Source organism: Danio rerio, chromosome 23 (assembly GCF_049306965.1).
Source record: "Danio rerio strain Tuebingen ecotype United States chromosome 23, GRCz12tu, whole genome shotgun sequence".
Classification (NCBI taxonomy): domain Eukaryota; kingdom Metazoa; phylum Chordata; class Actinopteri; order Cypriniformes; family Danionidae; genus Danio; species Danio rerio.
The window spans coordinates 23,934,928-23,954,108 of NC_133198.1; the positions used below are offsets into that span (position 1 = coordinate 23,934,928).

Sequence of the window (19,181 nt, forward strand, 5' to 3'; positions counted from 1 at the left end):
TTTTTGCTTTTACTTTTTTTTATATATATATATATATAAAATAATTTATTTGATATATATAAAAGTTGAACTAATATACACTACAATATATTGCACTAACCGTACTGTATATTACCACTATATTGTAAGCTGCTAAACAGCTCATCACAAGAATGGAAATAAAAGTCTATTCTGTTCTATTTCTAGTTCTCACTTTAGCTTTTGTCAGGTATGGAAACAAACTAAGCTCTGGAGAATGAGGAGAGGGTGTCATGTTGTAGATCTGGTGTGTCTTATTTGGTGAGATGTACTGTAAAGTCTTGTTACTCTTCTGGACTGACTTCGTTAGACTGAAATGTGGCTTCTTAAATGTGAACAAGAATGGCTGTATATAAACATATACACTATATGGAATTTTGCGAGTTTTATGGTCAATATTCTGGTCTGTTATATTACTAGTAGAAAGACATTTCTTATTCATGATGTTTTGTGGATGTTTGTTGGGTGAATTATTAAAATATGTTCTAGGATACAGTTCTTTGTGAAAGGGTTTCTGGTTTTAAATGGATTTCTGTTGTCATTTGTCATTGTTAGTTTGCTATTGTTTGACCAGTGAGTATTTTTAGCATGCCTTCTTGACTATTGTTTGCTGTCTTTTAAAGATTTAGAGCTGAAATCAATTGGACCGTCAGTGAAAACACCAGATATGCAGGATCAGACCACTAAAATCATTTTAAAATAATTTTGTAAATATCATGCGAGTACTATAATATATGGATGTTTCTTTAGCTATGGTAGTTTTGAACCCATGAGATTCTTAAAAAACAAAGCAAAACAAAACTTTTCATACTTAATCTTGTTTATTATATTTGATCATTTATAACAATGTTCAGAAATACATTACTGAACACATACATTACTGGGTAGCATTTCTTTTGATATATTTTTTAAATTAGAATTTTAATTAATAACTACTTTTATTTAAAAATTATTTATACAATCACTTATTTAAACTGTGTATACAGTGCTTAGCATAAATGAGTACACCCCATTTTAACATTTTTATCCATTTATCAGTGAATATAGGGAATATATTTTAGTGCATTTGAACAAAACAGTTTTAGGTAAGGCAAGGCAAAGTTATTTATATACTATAGCACATTTCATACACAATAGTAATTCAAAGTGCTTTACATATACAGGAATAAAAGAAGAAAAAAGTATAAGAAAATAAAAACAACTGAGAATAAAAATGTTTTAACTTGTTTTAAAGGAATGAAAAAGAAAAGATAGACATAATAGTGTGATCTGTCAGAAGTAGCACAGTGATTATTCAGTAAAGGTAAGTTAAACAGATGTGTTTTAAGTCTTGATTTGAATGTGCTTAATGTTGGAGCAAATCTGATCCTTTCTGAAAGCTGATTCCCACAGTGCGGGTTGTAGTAGCTGAATGTGGATACACTCTGCTTTGAACGAATTCTTGGAATTTCTAATCTACTTGATCCTAATGATCTGAGTGATCTGTGAGGTTTGTATTCAGTGAGCATATCTATAATGTGTTGAGGTCATAGGCCTTTTAGTGATTTATAGACTAGTAATTATACTTCAACATCTATTATGAATGTAATTGGGAGCCAGTGTAAAGACCTAAGGACAGGAGTGATGTGCTCTAGATGAGCTGCAATTGTTAGAATGTCTTTTTGGGAAGGCCTGTGAGGAGGACAGTAGTCCACCCTGCTGCTGATAAAAGGATGAACTAGTTTCTTTAGTCACCAAACATATTTAGAAACAGAAAGATAAAACATTTATTAAAAAGGAACCACAAAAACTACAAAATTTCAACAAAATTTGTTATATTTTTGGAAACTAGATATTAATACCATTTTCATGGTATAGATATCCATGGGAATATACAAATATAAATATTTTCCATGGTATAAATGTCTACTATTTTTTACATTTACTACTTTTACATTATGTAGTCTGATCCGTAAAAATAAAAAAAAAATAAAATAAAATTTCTTCATAAAAAGAATCAAATAAAGAGATAATTTTACTGTAGTTTTCATATAAAATAAATAAAAATAATTACGTGTGTTAATAAAAAAAATAAAAAAAAAGATCCTGTAACTTATATAGGAAAGCCCTAAGTTGAAAAAAAAAAAAACATCCATACAGACACTTCTGATATTTCATCCTCTGCGTGACCTCTTACTCCATGACAAAAGTACATCATGTTTACTTTTAGGATTGTAGTCTTTGTTGGGGGCAGTGGCAGTCTATTTTTTGACCATCATACAGTACATGAGGAGTCTGGTTTAACTAACTGGATGCTGGATAGATTTGGCATCAGGCTCCTGTAGGCCTCTTAACATTCTCCACGCATGCCTGAATGTCCCTGATCATGCATGAGTACAGAAAAGTCACACTTTTCTTCATTCGGTTTCTCAATATCAACCAGTAAACTCCACCATAGTATATGAGTCCCACTGGGGCGGGTGAGCTCTGAATGCAGTGCATGGATGTTTGAGTCTGGTGTTGATATGCCACGAGAGGCGGGCGCTATTTAAAGCCAGATCTATGACCTGCAACTGCACTCAGTCATGCCAGTCTCTTCACTTGTCTCTGTGTGTTGGTGATTCCCGTATCCTGCTTGCTGGGCATGTTTGCCACCCATAGAAGCAGTCTGACTGAGTTGCGGGTCGGGCACACCGGCCGCCGCCTCAGCCGCCAACACAGTGTCCCATCTGAACAGGTACCAAAAAATGGCCCGCCGGGAAACAGCGTGCGGAGAAGCAGCAGCATTAGCAGCAGTAAGTTGCTTTCCCTGTCCTTCAGCGAGAGCATGCGGAGCGACATCGACCGATACCTGTCCGACCAGGGCCTGTACCCTCTGAGGCAGGGTGGGGGGGAGATGGGGGAGATTCGGAGCCTGCGTGAGGTGCGGGCAGCCGCCCAACTCAAAAACCTGGAGGACTTTCTGAGGTCCAATGGAGTGTCCCTGCAGGAGTCCATCTCCTTCCAGACTGGCATGAGGTACAGGTAAGAGGCAGAGAGGTTGCAAGACTTTCACAAGTGATAATAGGTGCTGGAGAGGAAATGTGGCTCTCAAGTTGAAGATTATTTTGGGGGAAGATATGCTTTCTTCATTGGTAAGTTGTTAGTTGGGCTTTTAAAGGAATGTTTTTTGGATTACAATTTGTGAATCCATTAAACAGATCTTTGGGTCTGGTGGGAGCTTCGCTTAGGATCAACCATTGAATCAGATTAGACCATTAGCGTCCAGCTCAAAAAAAACAAATGTAAAAGAGTTTTGATAATTTTCCCATTTAAAGCTTGACTCTGCTGTAGTTACATTGTGTCAAGACAGACAGAAAATAAAAGGTCTAGGTCAATATGGCTAAGGAGGAACTGGCATAATAATCAAGGATGTTTGCTGCCGTACCATGGCTGCAGCAGGTACAATGATATTATGCAGCCCCTGAAAATTGTCCCCACCAAGGTAACAGAACTGTGTTATATGATTATTTTTGATCTGGAGAATGATTCTAAAATGTTAAAACTCAACCGTTCAGTTGTAGGGGAGTTGTAAAAGGAGCCTATTTTCAAACAAAAGTGGAGTGTTCCTTTAAATGAGTGCTGTTTAATATTACAGTATGTACAGCAGTATTTATGCTAGCATTTTACAATATGGTTTCATCTTTTAGCATTTGCTAATAGTTTAACTTTTAGCATAATCTACCAATTAACACAACTTTTTTTAATGATTTATTTGTACATTTAAATTTCTAAAATAACCATGCATGAGCTTAAAAATCATATGAGAAGCCCATATTTTACTGATGTGAAGTGTAAAATGTGTTTTAAAAACATTTTTAATTTAAAACAGGGAACGTGTGAACATTTTTTTTTTCATGTTATATGTGTTTCACACATGTTCCATATAAGCGTCACAACTGATTTTAATGTGACCCTCCCAAACATGGTAACTGCTAAAATCAAAAGTGGCTTATGTAAAGATTGGCCACTGTGATTAACATTCACATGAAAGGAACAATTGGAATTTTATTAATTAACCTTAATAAAGTTAATGTTGTGATAATAAATTGCTTTAGTTTGTCAGTTTGTTAAAAACATGAAAAATATCTAACATTTTTCATTTTTTCATCATGTATATATTTATATTTTATTTTATTCATATTTATTTGTATTTACCAAATATTAATTCATTGTTTTGGGGAGCAATAACACTTTGAAAATAAGATTCCATGCATTACATGTAGAATGACCTTTTATTTAACAGTGCCCTTTTTTAGATTTTATACATGTATTATTATAATAATAAGAACAGTAACTTCTGCATAATTACACATAAGTCAGATGCCAAATCAACCATTAACAAATTGCATATTATTGTAAAGTGTTGTGGTTACACACTAAGTTCAGCCTTTTTTTAAACCCCTCATTTCTTGTCATCATCTTATGTTAGATACAGCTTTCCTGCATTGTTTATGGTGACCAGCATGGTGATTTTAGCTGGGAAGGAAACATAATTTACAATTCATCTTCATGGTGTGCCTATTGGTCTATTAGTCTATTGGTTGTCACTTTGGAGGTGTAATGGAGTCTGTTTTTGACCGTGTGGTGTGTATCTAAGGCACTCAGAGAGAATAGCAAGTGTTAAGCTGAGACTGAAGGGGGGTCTGGACCAGCTGTGTGACTTGGATTAAGTGCTTTGCTCTTATAAGCCATTTGTGAGGGCATTGGTCTTTTCATGGTTGCATGCTGGTACAGTGCTTGGGTCTTCATTTGACAGTCCTGTCAATAACATATCAGGCACACATTATCAATACATCCACCAGAAATTATACTTAGTGGAAATAATTCTAAGTGTTTCTATAGGCTGCGCATTGCTACTTCTTAAAGTTGCAGTGGTTTTACTTTACAACAAGGTTAAATTGGTAGTAAATGAATTTTAACATAAGAAGTATTTACATTAATATTGCAATTTAAGAAACAACAAACACAATTACATCTTCATGACTTTATAAACAAAATATTTCGCAATTGAAAAGCTACAGTACACAACAATTAAATACATGTTTTAACCCAATTATGCCAACAAGGCCATGTATACATGTTAACATGTTTTCCGCTTAGCATGTAGCTGCATTACACTTCTTTCTGTTGGCTTATTAAAGTGCGCATGTGTGACAGTTCTTATTGGAGATTTAAGCACATCCAAACAAAGCTAAAAGTTTTGCATTCAAGTAGGAAAAAAATATACCGCAAACTCAGATGCTTTCCTGACCCAACAATTTGTAAATATGCATTCTCATCTTGTGTAGCTGAAATAGATACAAGCAAATAGCTGCGTCTGAAATTGCATGACAAGATAATATACAGTATGAGTCGTAAATTTCCACTGACTCATCGCAATATTGTTCTTCAGTTTTTAATGATTTATTTAACATGACAGCCGGCAAAACAAATGAAATACTTAGAGTTAGATACGCAAATTATTACATTCTGACGTCACAACCTAAAAAATAAGCAGATTTGTTTTGAAAGTCTTGTAATTTTGATTTAGTTACAGTACATTGGGAAGTTCTTTGTTTGGATATAAAAACTTGTTTCATAGGTTATTCATTCATTCATTTTCCTTCAGCTTAGTCCTTTTTCCACCAAATGTTTTACACAGCGGATGTCTTTCCAGCTGCAACCCAATATTGGGAAACACCCATACACTTTCACATTCTCACACACACACACACACACACACACACACACACACACACACACACACACACACACACACACACACACACACACACATATTCATACACTACGGCCAATTTCGTTAATTCAACTCACCTATAGCACATGTCTTTTCACTGTGGGAAACTGGATCACCCGGCGGAAGCCCATGCGAACATGGGGAGAACATGCAAACTCCACACAGAAATGCCAATTGGCCCAGCTGGGACTCGAACCAGTGACCTTTTTGCTGTGAGTGTTAACCACTGTGTCACCGTGCCGCCTCACAATGGGCTATTTAAAAAGCTAACTTTCCTGAGTAATCCACATATTGGTGTTCATGTAAATGTGTTCATACTGTTCTTGAAGCATATAAACTTACAGTTTTGTACTGTAGTTCACTCATCCTTAAAGGCACAGTATGCTAGTGGTCGTTACTTATTTAAAACAGTAATAACAATAACAATGATGACATTGTGATGTTTGACAGAATTCTAAGAGTCAACATATTCACCTCAAGAACCAATGTTTTGTTAGTGTATTACTGGATTTTCCACAAGCATCGTAAGCAAAAAAAATCTGCAACTGATTTTAATTTAACAGTCTGTTTCCCCAAAGCATCGTAATTTAAGGACCAACTCGGAATCACTATAAGTCAGTCATTATTTTATTGTATTTTATTGGACCCTTTCTTCCTCTTTTTGAAATTAATTCATACATAAAATAGGCCTGATTAAGAAGGGCAGAAAATATTCATTCATTCATTTTCATTTTGGCTTAGTTGCCACAGTGGAATGAACCACCAACTTATCCAGCACACGATTTACGCAGTGGATGCCCTTCCAGCTGCAACCCATCTCTGGGAAACATTTATACATACTCATTCGTAGTCATACACTATGGACAATTTAGCCAACCCAATTGACCTATACCGCATGTCTTTGGACTCTGGGGGAAACCGGAGCACCCGGAGGAAACCCACTCGAACGCAAGCCAGAAAACGAACAACAAAAAAAAAGTAATTGCAGACGGTGCTTTTAGTTTAGTGATAAACTAAAAGCAATCAGTCAAAAGGTTATATACATGGCAAGTGTTTTTCAGCCATCGATAAAAGGCTAAAAGATTGATGTGACTGTTTTTAAATTCACAAGGTTTCTTTCACAGCATCGATAATGTAATTTAATCAAAATATAGTCTTTTAAATAGATCTAAGCGTTAATTTAGTTGTTCACGTGTAAAACAATCGAAAGGCCATTTAAATGTAAGCGCTGTGAGGAGCAGCAGTTGAGTATTGAAACCACATTGAAATACTATGGTCAAATAAATGTCCATATTTTAAAGAAATGCCACAAAACAACAGAATTTGATTCAGTATTTCTTGTCCACTGTGAAGCCCATTTATCTAAATCAGGCTGTGAAGATCATTAATTTTAAATAAACCAGCTGTTAAACGTAGTGAGTTTTTAATGGCATAACAGTTCACCAAAAACACTTGAGCTGGATTATTCAAAATTAAGGTCCCCACTCATATCAGCCCCACTCATATGTATTGGGCAGTTCTTATGCATAACTTAATGTTTTTTAACTTTTCAGTTTTTAACCATACCACATTAGATATTGATTTTTGGGTTAAATGCTCAGAATACAATTTCATATAGTGTTATTTTCCAGCCCAGGCTCATTGAAAATCTGTATTTCAGCCTACATTCTTACAAAATGTAAAATACGTTTCTCCGGGTTTGTTTTGCTGCACGTTTGAAATGACAAATCCACTGATCATTATCCTATATTTTACCGTCTGTGTGTCTCACTGTCTATTTCTATAGTTGTCTGCTTATTAGTGGCTGAAGTCTGTTACTAATTTATATCACTCTCAGAAATAAAGGTACAGGAGCTGTTACTGGGGCAGTACCTTTTCAAAAGATACATATTTGTACCCAAAGAGTCCAGAGTGGTACCTTAAAGGTGCATACTAGTGCCCAAATGAACCTAAAAAGTATATTTAAGGTACCATTATGGACCATCCAGGTACAAATATGTACCTTTTGAAAAGGTATTGCCCCAGAGACAGCTCCTGTACCTTTATTTCTGAGAGTGTAATGGATAAATTGTGCAAGAGATTACTCTGAAACACTTTAGTTTAGAGACTGATTATTACTATTCATAAACAGATTAAACACAGCAAAATGACAAACTGCAACTCAGACACGATAAAACTGTAACAAATAGATAAAAAACATGAATAAACTACACACATATGCCTTTACAACTTGATCTTTGCACACGCCCACACACACACACACACACACAAAACCCCCTGTGTGTTTGTTTAACACATTGTGCTGTTTTTGCTCATCTACTGGCGGCAAATGTAACAGGAAGCCCACCAAACAGGTAAATGTGATGCTGTATAGAGTTCCATTATAGCTAAGTTACTGTACAAAATAAACCTGGTTTAGAGTGGTGATTCCATTACGGTGTGGTGGCCCTCAAAATCGCTGGGATTTGCATCCTGTTTTAACATCAGGAAACTTAAAAGATGTATTTATATCACTCAAGTATGACTGTGGACACATTTTACCTAAACACAGTTCTGACTAATCAGCTTCCAAAAGATGATTTTGCATGATAGGTGCCCTTTAAATAGTACCAGAATTAAAACATGTTGAATAATAAAAAAACATTTTTTGTTTTCCAGTGGTCTTTGTGAAATTTAAGACTAAGATCAGTTTTAAGTTATTAAAATCACATTATAGGAGCAGAACCAATCACAGTGACCATAAAAATGAAATGGTTAACCAAACATGCCATTTAACGTACTGTACATGCTGCCGTTTTTAGTCTCACATTGGATCTCAAGCAGCATCACAAACGCGGTTTGTCAAGTGAGAAATGCAAATACTAACATGTCCACAGTTTACAGTCCTCATATTTTACACAGGATTATTTGATAATAGTGTTGATATTCTCCTGCATGGCATGTTGTTGCTAAATTGTTGAAAGAGTTGTCTATTTTCTACCTGCCACATGCTCTCAGATCATACATCTATATCGGTCTGTTTAATCTCCAAGTCTGTCATCGACTTCCTTTACTACCCTTTTTGCCTGCATGGATTTAAATAGTCTCTGTGTTGTCATGTCTAAACAGTCTCAAGCCTTTTACTAGTGATTGTAATGAACTGTGACAAGGAACAGCAGATTCGTTTTATTTAATTCCATTTCATGTGTTTAGGAGCACTGGATACTAATAAAACATTCAGTATAACTATTAGATATGGGTATTTATTTTTATTTTTATAATGCATACATAATTATTAATCCATATAGTGAAGTTACATTGTCTACCAGCAGGGGCTAGCTGGATCATACAACAGACCCATTTGGTGACACTAAAGTATGCCAGTTGTATCCACAAGATGGCAGAAAGCACACATTCCCTGTTAAAGGCAGCCCTTAACATTTTGTCTGAAGCAAATGTCTTCATCTGTCAAGTTCTGTTTCGTATAATTACTTATTTATAGCATTTATATGATGACTTTTTTCATATAGATTTAAGACATTCAACATTGTCGTGATTCTCTGTTTGTCCCCGAATCTCACCAATTGTCTGATAGCTGTGGAATTAGTCGTCATCCCAAGACCCCTGGAGTTGAATGTAATCAGTTAAGCGTACAAGAGTAATAATTAATAACTAATTAAGTGCAATGCAGGAGGGAGTTGAAGCTCTTTCTGTTTGTCTTTCTCTCTGTCCTGCAGATCTAATGAGGCAAGCCTCTTTTCTGCTCTACTTCCTCTTCAATTAAAGGCCGCCGCTCATTCTGTCTCTTTGTTTTTCCTTCTGTGTTTCTCTTTTATTTTTTTAATGTGTTATTTCCCCTTAGGGAGTGGACTCTGGATTACACATGCACTTATATAATACTGCCTGGTTTATACATAAATATGTACATGGAAATATACATACAATACACATACAGTGAGGTTCGGTATCAGAATACATTATCAAGCCAGGTTTATTGAAGTACAAAACCTAAAAGTCAATGTCTGACTGATTAAAATTTGCATGTTGTGCACTAAACAAGCAGACTGATGAGTGAAAAGATGAGCTCAGTAAATTAATAATTGATTGACAGTAAATTAAATGCCAAACAGACCTAAAACTTCAAAAAGAAAAACACTACATAATATCACAAGACATGACCACAGAAAAGGACAGAATGCTGAAGCACACCTGCTTTTAGTTGTGATGTTGCTCATTACAGATCAATACATAAGCCATATCATTTCTTCAGATCTACATTTGTGTGTGCCAGAGGAATTCCTGATGGGTTTGACTCCTTATAAACATTTTATAAAATCTTAGCTGATAAAAATCATCTCATGTATAAACAAACACGTTCATAACACACCGCGTTTTCTCTGAATGTTCAGTATTTGTTTTTGTTCCTAAAACTACATGTGCCTACTCCAGGTCCTACCTTTAACATCAGATTTAACAAAAAAGTAAACATGAGATTCATTTGTTGTTTTTGCAAGTTTCTGACCTTTTTGACCAAGTTAGATTACACTGTACTAGATAAGCTACCAAGCAAGTTAATTAGGTCAGAAAAGATATGATGCAAATGTTAAGTAAGGGATAATGTGCTGTATAAATGTAGGCTGATGTTCTTTCAAAATAAAGTCCGACAGGCTCTTTTATGACACTGAAAGGCTTTATTAGCTCCCACTTTATATTAAGTGTCCTTAACTGCTATGTGCTTACTTCAAAATATAAATACACTATTTACTGTATTCATAATGTATTGCAGAACACTTCTGGTGGATATGGGCAGGGTTAGGGACATGTTTTGTGGTATGGGTAGGTTTAAGGGTGGTTTAAGGTTTAAGGGGTGGTCAATTACAGAATGTAACAGGATGTAATTACAGAAATTAATACCAAATGTAGGTACATGCATGTATTTAATCAAGCATAAATACAATGTAATGGTATATATTTACACAATAAGTAATTTGGAACAAATGAGTTATTTCAGTACAGATTAGTTAAGGCCACTTAATATAAAGTGGGACCCTTTGTTCTGCAAAAACAATTGCCTAGATGAACATTATCCTGCTTATTAAATGGCTATTTCCTACAAAAGTAAACAATTAGACACAAAACACTAGTCTGAGCTTTAATAATTCACTACTTTTTTCTTTAAAGTAAAACTTGCAGAAAAAAATGGCTGAATTCTTTTATAACCTGTTTTAACACATCTTAATCTGTTTTTATCTGTTTTAATCATTTTTATTATTAGTTTTTTACATTTTCCTATACATGTCTTATTTATTTTTGTATTCTTGTTTATGTAAAGCACTTTGAAATGCCACTGTATATGAAATGTGCTATATAAATAAACTTGCCTTGCCCTGAATGTAGCACCTACTCACTCACAAAAAATAAACCTACAGGAGCTGTCACTGGGGCAGTACCTTTTCAATAGGTATAGATTTGTACCTCAAGGGTTCATAATAGTACCTCAAAGGCACTTTTTAGCTACATGTGGGTACTAAAATGCCCACTATGTTAAATTATATTATAAAATTGACTATTTGGGTACAACTATGTATCTTTTAAACTGCCCCAGTGACAGCTCCTGTACCTTTATTTCTGAGAGTGCTTGTACTGTTCAGTCAAACATATCTATCAAGCAATGACAGATATGCATGTTTATTTCGACCAGCAGTCAAGATGATTCAAAGTGCCTGGACAAATCTGTGTTACTGTTAATATGTAACATAACTCTGAATATTGTGTGAAGCCAGTCAAAATCAACACAACCCAGGCTCATTCTGAAAATGTAGTCCAGTGGACATTTCTGGAGATCGCGTAATACGTCCCGGGAGGTACGTATTTGTGCAGTTTTTGTTTTCGCGAATCCGTGAGAGGCCGATGTGCGTGCTTTTTCGTATCTCGTCTCTCGCGAGTGCCGTTTGTGCCATGCATCAACCCACCAGAGGCCGCTGTCTGACTGACCGAATGATTGACTGCACGACCGGCCAATCGGCTGACCCACCCTCCTCCTTCCCTGAACCCAACTAGTTTTACCGATTGACCTGCCCGCCCGCTCACTTCTCTAAACCCGTGCAACAATTTAGAAAAGCTGTCTAGAAAAAGAAAAACCCTCGTCTGTTTTTCGGATTCCACCACGTTCTCACCCTGTTATGAACTTGTTCGCTTAATTTTTTGGATTCTGTTTTTGTCTTACCTGGTATCTGGAACCGCTCTTCCCCGGTGTAACGTGGAGACTGACACGGAGGGATCCATTTTGCAGTATTTATTAAACACAGTTTAAACACAAACATCCAACACGCACTAAAGTGCGAACTCACATCAACAGCATTCAATAAAGATCGTGGGGCTGGCGGCTGACAGACACAGAGTGATTTACCAGGCATAGATCAGAGGCAGGCGGCGTGGTTCAGAGTCCTTATGACAAGCGTGGGTCGTGGGCAGGCAGCGTGGTTCAGAGTCCGTGTAACAAGCGAGGGTCGAGGGCAGGCAGAAGGCAACTCAGAGTCAGAAACAGTCTGGGGTAATGCACAGAAGATCAAGCAGGGAATAACGCTCAGAAATGTTGGCCGTGGCTGAACAAGACTTCACCCTGAACTGTTGTTTGAGTGTGGCTTATATAGGGAGCGTGGGTCGTTAACGGGATTCAGATCAGGTGTGTGCACAATCAGTCTAGGTGGATGATGTAATGCTTAGAAGTCCTGGGAGGGCGGCCTCTGCTGGCCAGCGAGGGGAATGACTGGGACCGAGTCGGTGACACCCGGACTCGAACCCAGACGCCTTTGTCAACTTCTCCTCTCTGCATCTGAAGTCCGCCGATGCACACAATGAGCTGACCAGACAAACTGACTGCAGCAGGAAAGTCCTCCACACGGATGTAAGCGGTCAGCCAGCAAGCGCGAAAGGGAACGGCGTCACACCGCCCCGTAGCGTTCACTTAAAAAAATAAAATGCAGCCATACATACCTCCTGGGACGTATTTCGCGGTCTCCAGAAACGTCCGCTGGACTACGTTTTCAGAATGAGCCTGGGTTGAATCAATAGCATAGCTTTTAATGGCAGGGAGGGACTGTGTTTCAAACCCACGCCTCTTGAGTTCATTCGCCAGTTAAAAGTATATGTAGGGGTTGGCCCGGTGGCGTGCAGGAATTTCACTTATTACTAACCCACACTTGCATGCTATTTCAGAGCGAATATTCAGAGTAGCATGATAAACAATATAGGGGCCGCGTCATAGCTGTCATTGTTCAGAAAAGACCCAATGTGAATATACAGTAAAAGCAACTTCAGCTCAGCAAAGCAGGCTAGGCGAATAGCGCTATTTACTGATGTTTTGTTGTTAAACAAATTGCACTAGAGGATCGCCTCTTGGTGATTCTATGTTCTTTGCTTCAGCCATGGTGTAGTGTCTACCTTCCTCCAGTGTGCAAAAGCACCTCCAATAATGATTCAGGAGTTTAAAAAGTTTCAATTCAGCATTTGATTTAGCCACAACTGACTGTCTTGTGTGCACGTGTCGTGAACGCGCAGCGCTCATCTAGGCGCGCACAACTACTGGTGTATATGCGTGAACAGAGATGCGCAAAAGCCCAAATCTGCATTTGTTGACAGACAGTTTGAGCTACTTATCGAAATTATTAGAGATATCGGCCTGACAATATTTAATTGGATGAACATTTTTTTATTTTATGCCCTACCAAAATATGAAAATAAATCTAAACACATTTAGATCATTTACTTTAATTATTACCACTGAACTGTGAAGAGACTTTCAACCTGCACAACAAAAATGTTTCTGAAGACAATCACCTACTGCACCTTTAAGTTCCAACAACCCAGCATTTTTGTATTGTGCAAGGAGCCATGAAAAAAGCCTTTATTCATTGATAATCTTGCCCATCATCATAATTGGTATTAAAAAATCACAAAAGCTGTTGTTTTTTTTATTGACTCTAGTATTCATTTATTTGAAAACCCACACAAAACGTATGTGTTTGTTTGTGTATGTTAGAATAATACAGTGCAGTGTCATGTGTTTTCATTCAGCCTGGGTTGCAGATTCCATTCCCGTATTTGCTGTGATTTTTTCTTGTAGTAATACAGCAGAGCTCCAACTGCATAAACTGCATAATTTGAGAATTAGCATCCAAACAGAATCATGTGCTTCAGTGGAAGAATAGCAGAGGAGAATAAATGCGTTAACAACTACAGCAGTCCGGCATGATCTCACTACATCAGAATAATTGGGATAATCACATTCAGGAAAAAGGGCTTTCTGCAGGCTGATACTGAGCTAAAGAACAGACCCATAAGACATGCCTCACTGGTCTCGGATTAGCCCATGATAGTGAGTGAAATGGATTATATTCCAACAATTTTGTCTTCCCTTCATGTGAAAGTTAGCATTTTCTGTTTGATTTATACCCACTGTCCTTTGAAGGTCATAAAGAAGCATGGATTCTAGATTCTGCCAAGGTCTCTTCATGATAGGGAGTTATTTTTACAGCAAGTTGGCTATTTTATTTCTTGTGAAGTACTATGAAAAGTGCTGCACAAGATTTGTATTTAATAGTATCACATCAAAGGATGTTTCACATCAGTCCTCATTTGCAGTGTGTGCTCAATACTGTGTTTTCTGTCATTTCGTCTATGATTGCATTACTGTTCATCATCATATTCAACCTCAATAGTAGCAAAATTGCTTTACTATAACAGCATAAGGACAGAAAGTACAAAACGATTGATTTATTTAATGCATTGATGCCCAAACTAGGGCCCGCAGTCCAAAGTTGGCCCTTTGCATCCTTTGATTTAGACCTCTAGATGGAAATGATTTGGAAGGGTTGGGGAATGCCTTTTTAACAGAGATTCTTGCTTCAGTTTTAAGAAAATTATCTCAATAAAATGCATTAGTAAATACGATTGAAATATTTTTTTCTATTTATTTTTAAATATTATGAAACAAATTAGGAAGTTACCCATGGTAACTTTAATGTAATACAGTCCTCTATATTTACTTGATATAAATATTTGCTATATTTACTCTTCAGCCCACAGCGCTCAATCATTCTTGGATTTTGGCCCTTCATAAGAAAAAGTTTGGGCACCCCTCACTTACTTACTTGTATATGCAGCTTGCTGCACAGCTTTTTTGAGTTAACACAATTTTTAACCCAAATACTGCACTTGACTCGATTTAAGTTGAGTCAATTATATAAAAAACTCTTCAGCAAGTTGCCTTACAATTTTAAGTTTAATCCATTTTTTTTGTTTTGTTTTTTTGTTGCAGTTTAACAAAGTTTATTTATTTTTTTGAAGAAAGTGCATTTGGAATATTGGTCAGAGAGAGAGAGAGAACCGCAGGCACAGTAGCTGCAAATTAAGATGCTCATGCAGCGTAAGCTCGAGATGGGAGACCCAGCATTTCATCCTTAAAACTTAGGCCTTATGATAGAATGTCTTTTTCGGGTAGCTGAGTTTGTGCAAATCCTCTTTCTCTGAGTAACGGGAAACACTACCTTGCAGAAGTTCACAGAGAAATACAGTGGTCCATGAGATGGGTATCATGAAAATGTTTGTATTCTGCAGCGCACTTTGTTATTGTACATTGTAAATAAGTGACAGAATTAAATGTAACAAAAAAATTCACATTTATGAGGAATAAACACTCTGTAAGTGTGCTTAACATGCAGAAAATGAAGAAAGCAAAGTGGAATAAGAGTATTTACTTTACTTGTTTACACAAAATGTAACCATCAGGGTTTATAATACCAATTTGTGTTTTATATTTTAATCTATATTAAAACATTTAAAAACTTGTAACAAATAAATGTGTGTTATTTTCCACAATATTTTAAATTCATAATTAATGCAAGCTCAGTAAAATAGTTTTATAAAACAATAATCTCTTTTTAAAATTAACTTTTTACCCCATGTAACTTTTCTTAAATGTTTTCCTTCACAGTTTATTTTTAAACCACTTAGATGTTTGCTGAGTTTGTTGAATGTAGAACAGCACTACCTTGAATTTTATTGAATTTTATTTTTTTGTGCTAGCAGTTTGGTCTTGGAAAACTGCAGAAAAAAACAACAAATTGTAACTTAGAAGTGAAATAAGCTCAACAATGTGAAGCCTACATTTAAGGATAAAAGGTTACAAAATGTTCTTATAAACTTCTGAAGTTATATTTTACAATTCTGACTTCAAATCATGTAACTCTAAATAATCTAATTTCTGAAGAATGTATATTAAATAAAAAGTTGGAATTATTTACCTTTCAAAAAATAAAGAAAATAAATAAATAAATCAGTTTCTGCATGTAAAATGCACATTTATGTCATTTAATATAATTTATATAGGCCTTAGACCAGTGACATAAAAACTCAGTATTGTAAAATGTTGTTTTTACATAAAATCTTTAAAACCTTATGAAAACCTTTACAACCATTTTGAATAAGGTCTTTAAAACATGAGATCTCACGAGGAAATATAAGTTTTTTACGCTTTGTCAGTTTAATGGATAATTCGTACAAATTCGTATCTAGCTGTACGAAAATCTAAGATTTTAAAAAGGATGTGTGGCACCCAACCCCACCTCTAAACCTAACCATCATTGGGAGATAAGCAAATTGTATGAATGAGATTGTACAAATTCATACGAATTAGCCACTAAATCAAAAAGGCATTAATTGCTGTGACATTATGTTGCTTTTAAGGGCACCTATGATGAAAATCATTTTTAGAAAGCTGTTTGGACAGAACTGTGTGTATGTATAGTGTGTCCACAGTCATATTGGAGTGATAGAAAAACAAGTCTCTTTAATTTCCTGACATTAAAATAGGATCCAAATACCTCCCATTTCGAGGCCCACCACAACATGACGCAGGGGTGCGGTTTCCCTGCCCACCAAATTGATTGACAGCTATGTATTAACATGTCTCTGTAGTAATGTGTATAATCATATTAACAAGACAGGACATGTGCAAAGCAGATTAAAAGATCTGTTGAGCTCTCTGTAATCATCAAATGTGATCAAGAATGAGTTTTACAAGTTTAAAGTGTTTTTAAAACAGTGCATGTTAATGAATTACAGCAATTTTACCGTCTTTATCGCCACAGCTGCATGTCAGAACAATTATAAAAGATGCTTCAATCCAGGTTTGTGGACATTAAATCATGTTTATTGTACATTAACATAACAGATATCCATACAACAGTGGATATTAAAGTGTATCCTGACACATTTGTCGTGCAAAAACAGCGCAAAGTTAAATGTGTGTGTGCGTGGACTTTGTATTGACATTGTGTGTGATTGTCATTGTAGAAAGGCTTGAATTGACTCCACAACAAATACATCAAATAACCATTGGGAAAGTTTTTACTGTAGTATTTCTCACAAATTTACATGAGATCTGCCGCCTCCATGTCTGTCACTGTGCTGTTTATCTGATGAAGCCAAGGTAGAGATTGAGGCACACTCTGACAGGCATGTGGTAACGTTCAGCGGGGAGAACGCTCAGGTTACAGAAGTAACCCTTCGTTCCCCGAGGAGGTGGATGCTATAGGTGGATTTGATATTGGAAAATCCACGTATGGGAGGATTCGGTTGAGAAGTGCTTGTCTTATTGTATTGAACGGGCCAATGAAAGCCAATGAATTGGCAGCGTAAGCTTGTGCAGGTGTGCTTCATTGCCAATTATCCCAGCATATAAGCACATGTGGAGCGAGCAAACGCCATCCTTTTAAGCTGAAGAGACTTTCTAACAGCTAAGGGAGTCATTATAGTGATGGAATATAGCATTTCCGGTCCCCTCCTCGGGGAACGAAGGGTTACTTCTGTAACCTGAGCGTTCCCCTTCGGGTGGGGAACTCCAATGCTATAGGTGGATTTGATCTTGGAAAAAAATCCACGTATGGGAGAACTATGGAAAACGCCATAATAACTGCACCTTACCAACGCCTCCGATGAGGGGATAGTCAAGCAAGCGTGACGCACCCACATCATGGGAGGCGCGGTCCTCCAACGTGTCCCTGGCCCTAACTTATCCCACTTCAACAGAAGTTTTACGAATTTAGATATATTTTTTGGGAAGTCGTGAGCGTCTAGATAATTCTAGGAAAATACGACAGTACGTTGGGAAGCGTGCAATCTCGATAGGGGGAGAAGAGATGCTACCCGCTGGGGGAGAAGAGATGGCAAGATTACATATGGACTAGCCCTAAGAAGGGGGAGTGCGCATAGAGAAGGTGGTTAGCAGAGAGGGAAGACACGGGTCCACACGAGAGGGGGGACTTAACCGTGGCGGAATAAGCATATGGGATCACCTAGTGGGGATCACGCATAGCAGGCACCTATACCCAAAAAGCGGGCTGACCAGCAGGCAGACCTACAACGTAGTGGGCCAGCAAGTGACTCCTCCGCTGAGTCAGTGCTGGGGGCCACGGAGGAATCTGCAGGGCTCACCTGACGGGGAACATTACTGACAGATAAAAGGCGCACGTATCTCCGTGTTAGGGAGAATGGCGCAGCAAGTGTGTTTCAACACCCTACCAAGTTGTTTCCTCAATGATCAAAGGGTTACCTAATACCCTTGAGGAAACCGGCTCCACTCGCAGATTTTAAAACCTTGCAAATGTGTTGGGTGTCGCCCAGCCGCAGCTCTACAAATCTCTTTTAGAGAGGCGCCGCGTGCACGCGCCCAAGAGGATGCAACGCTCCGAGTGGAGTGTGCACGCACTCCCTGGGGACACGGCTCACCTTTGCTTGAATAAGTGAGTGAAATGGCATCCACAATCCAGTGGGATAATCTTTGTTTCGATACGGCACTTCCCTGCTGCTGACCGCCATAACAGACAAAGAGCTGCTCAGATGATCTAAAGTACTGAGTACGGTCCACATAAATGCGCAGAGCGCGAACTGGACAAAGTAAGGAAAGGGCTGGGTCTGCCTCCTCCGGGGGCAGCGCTTGCAGGTTCACTTCCTGATCTCTAAAGGGGATGGATGGAACTTTGGGCACATAACCCGGGCGGGGTCTCAGGATAACGTGAGAGTAATCCGGCCCAAATTCGCCTAGCACCTCTGAGGATCCGGATGATGAGATTATGCTTTCCCACGGTGCCACCAGCTACCGCGTTATGATAAGCGGAGATGGAGGCCACGTAAACCTTGAGAGTGGAGGGCGACAGCCTGCTCTTCAGCTTCTCTTGAAGGAAAGAGAGCACAACACTGATCTGGCAGTTTCGGGGGTCTTCTCTGCAAAAGACGCACCATTCAGTGAATAGACTCTACCTCAGGACGTAGGCGCGCCTCGTGGAGGGGGCTCTAGCCTGAGTGATGGTATTAACCACCTCACTCGGTAGGTTACCTAAGTCTTCCTCGCGTCTATGGACCACAC

At 37.6% G+C, this 19,181-nt stretch overlaps 1 protein-coding gene across 18 annotated transcripts in view; it reads left to right on the forward strand.

Moving 5' to 3' along the window:
* kcnab2b (potassium voltage-gated channel subfamily A regulatory beta subunit 2b) overlaps positions 1-19,181 on the forward strand; it is a 185,787-nt gene that overhangs the window by 91,995 nt on the left and 74,611 nt on the right. For 2 of the 18 annotated variants that reach the window (XM_073938550.1, XM_021469825.3), the window contains exon 2: positions 2,735-3,021. The exons of 14 other annotated variants lie outside the window; for them this stretch is intronic. In XM_073938550.1, the coding sequence (XP_073794651.1) occupies positions 2,735-3,021 (287 nt within the window). Of the gene's footprint in view, positions 1-2,460; positions 3,022-19,181 lie in introns of those variants that run through there. 2 more of the 18 variants (XM_005162177.6, XM_005162176.6) reach the window with 2 other exon arrangements.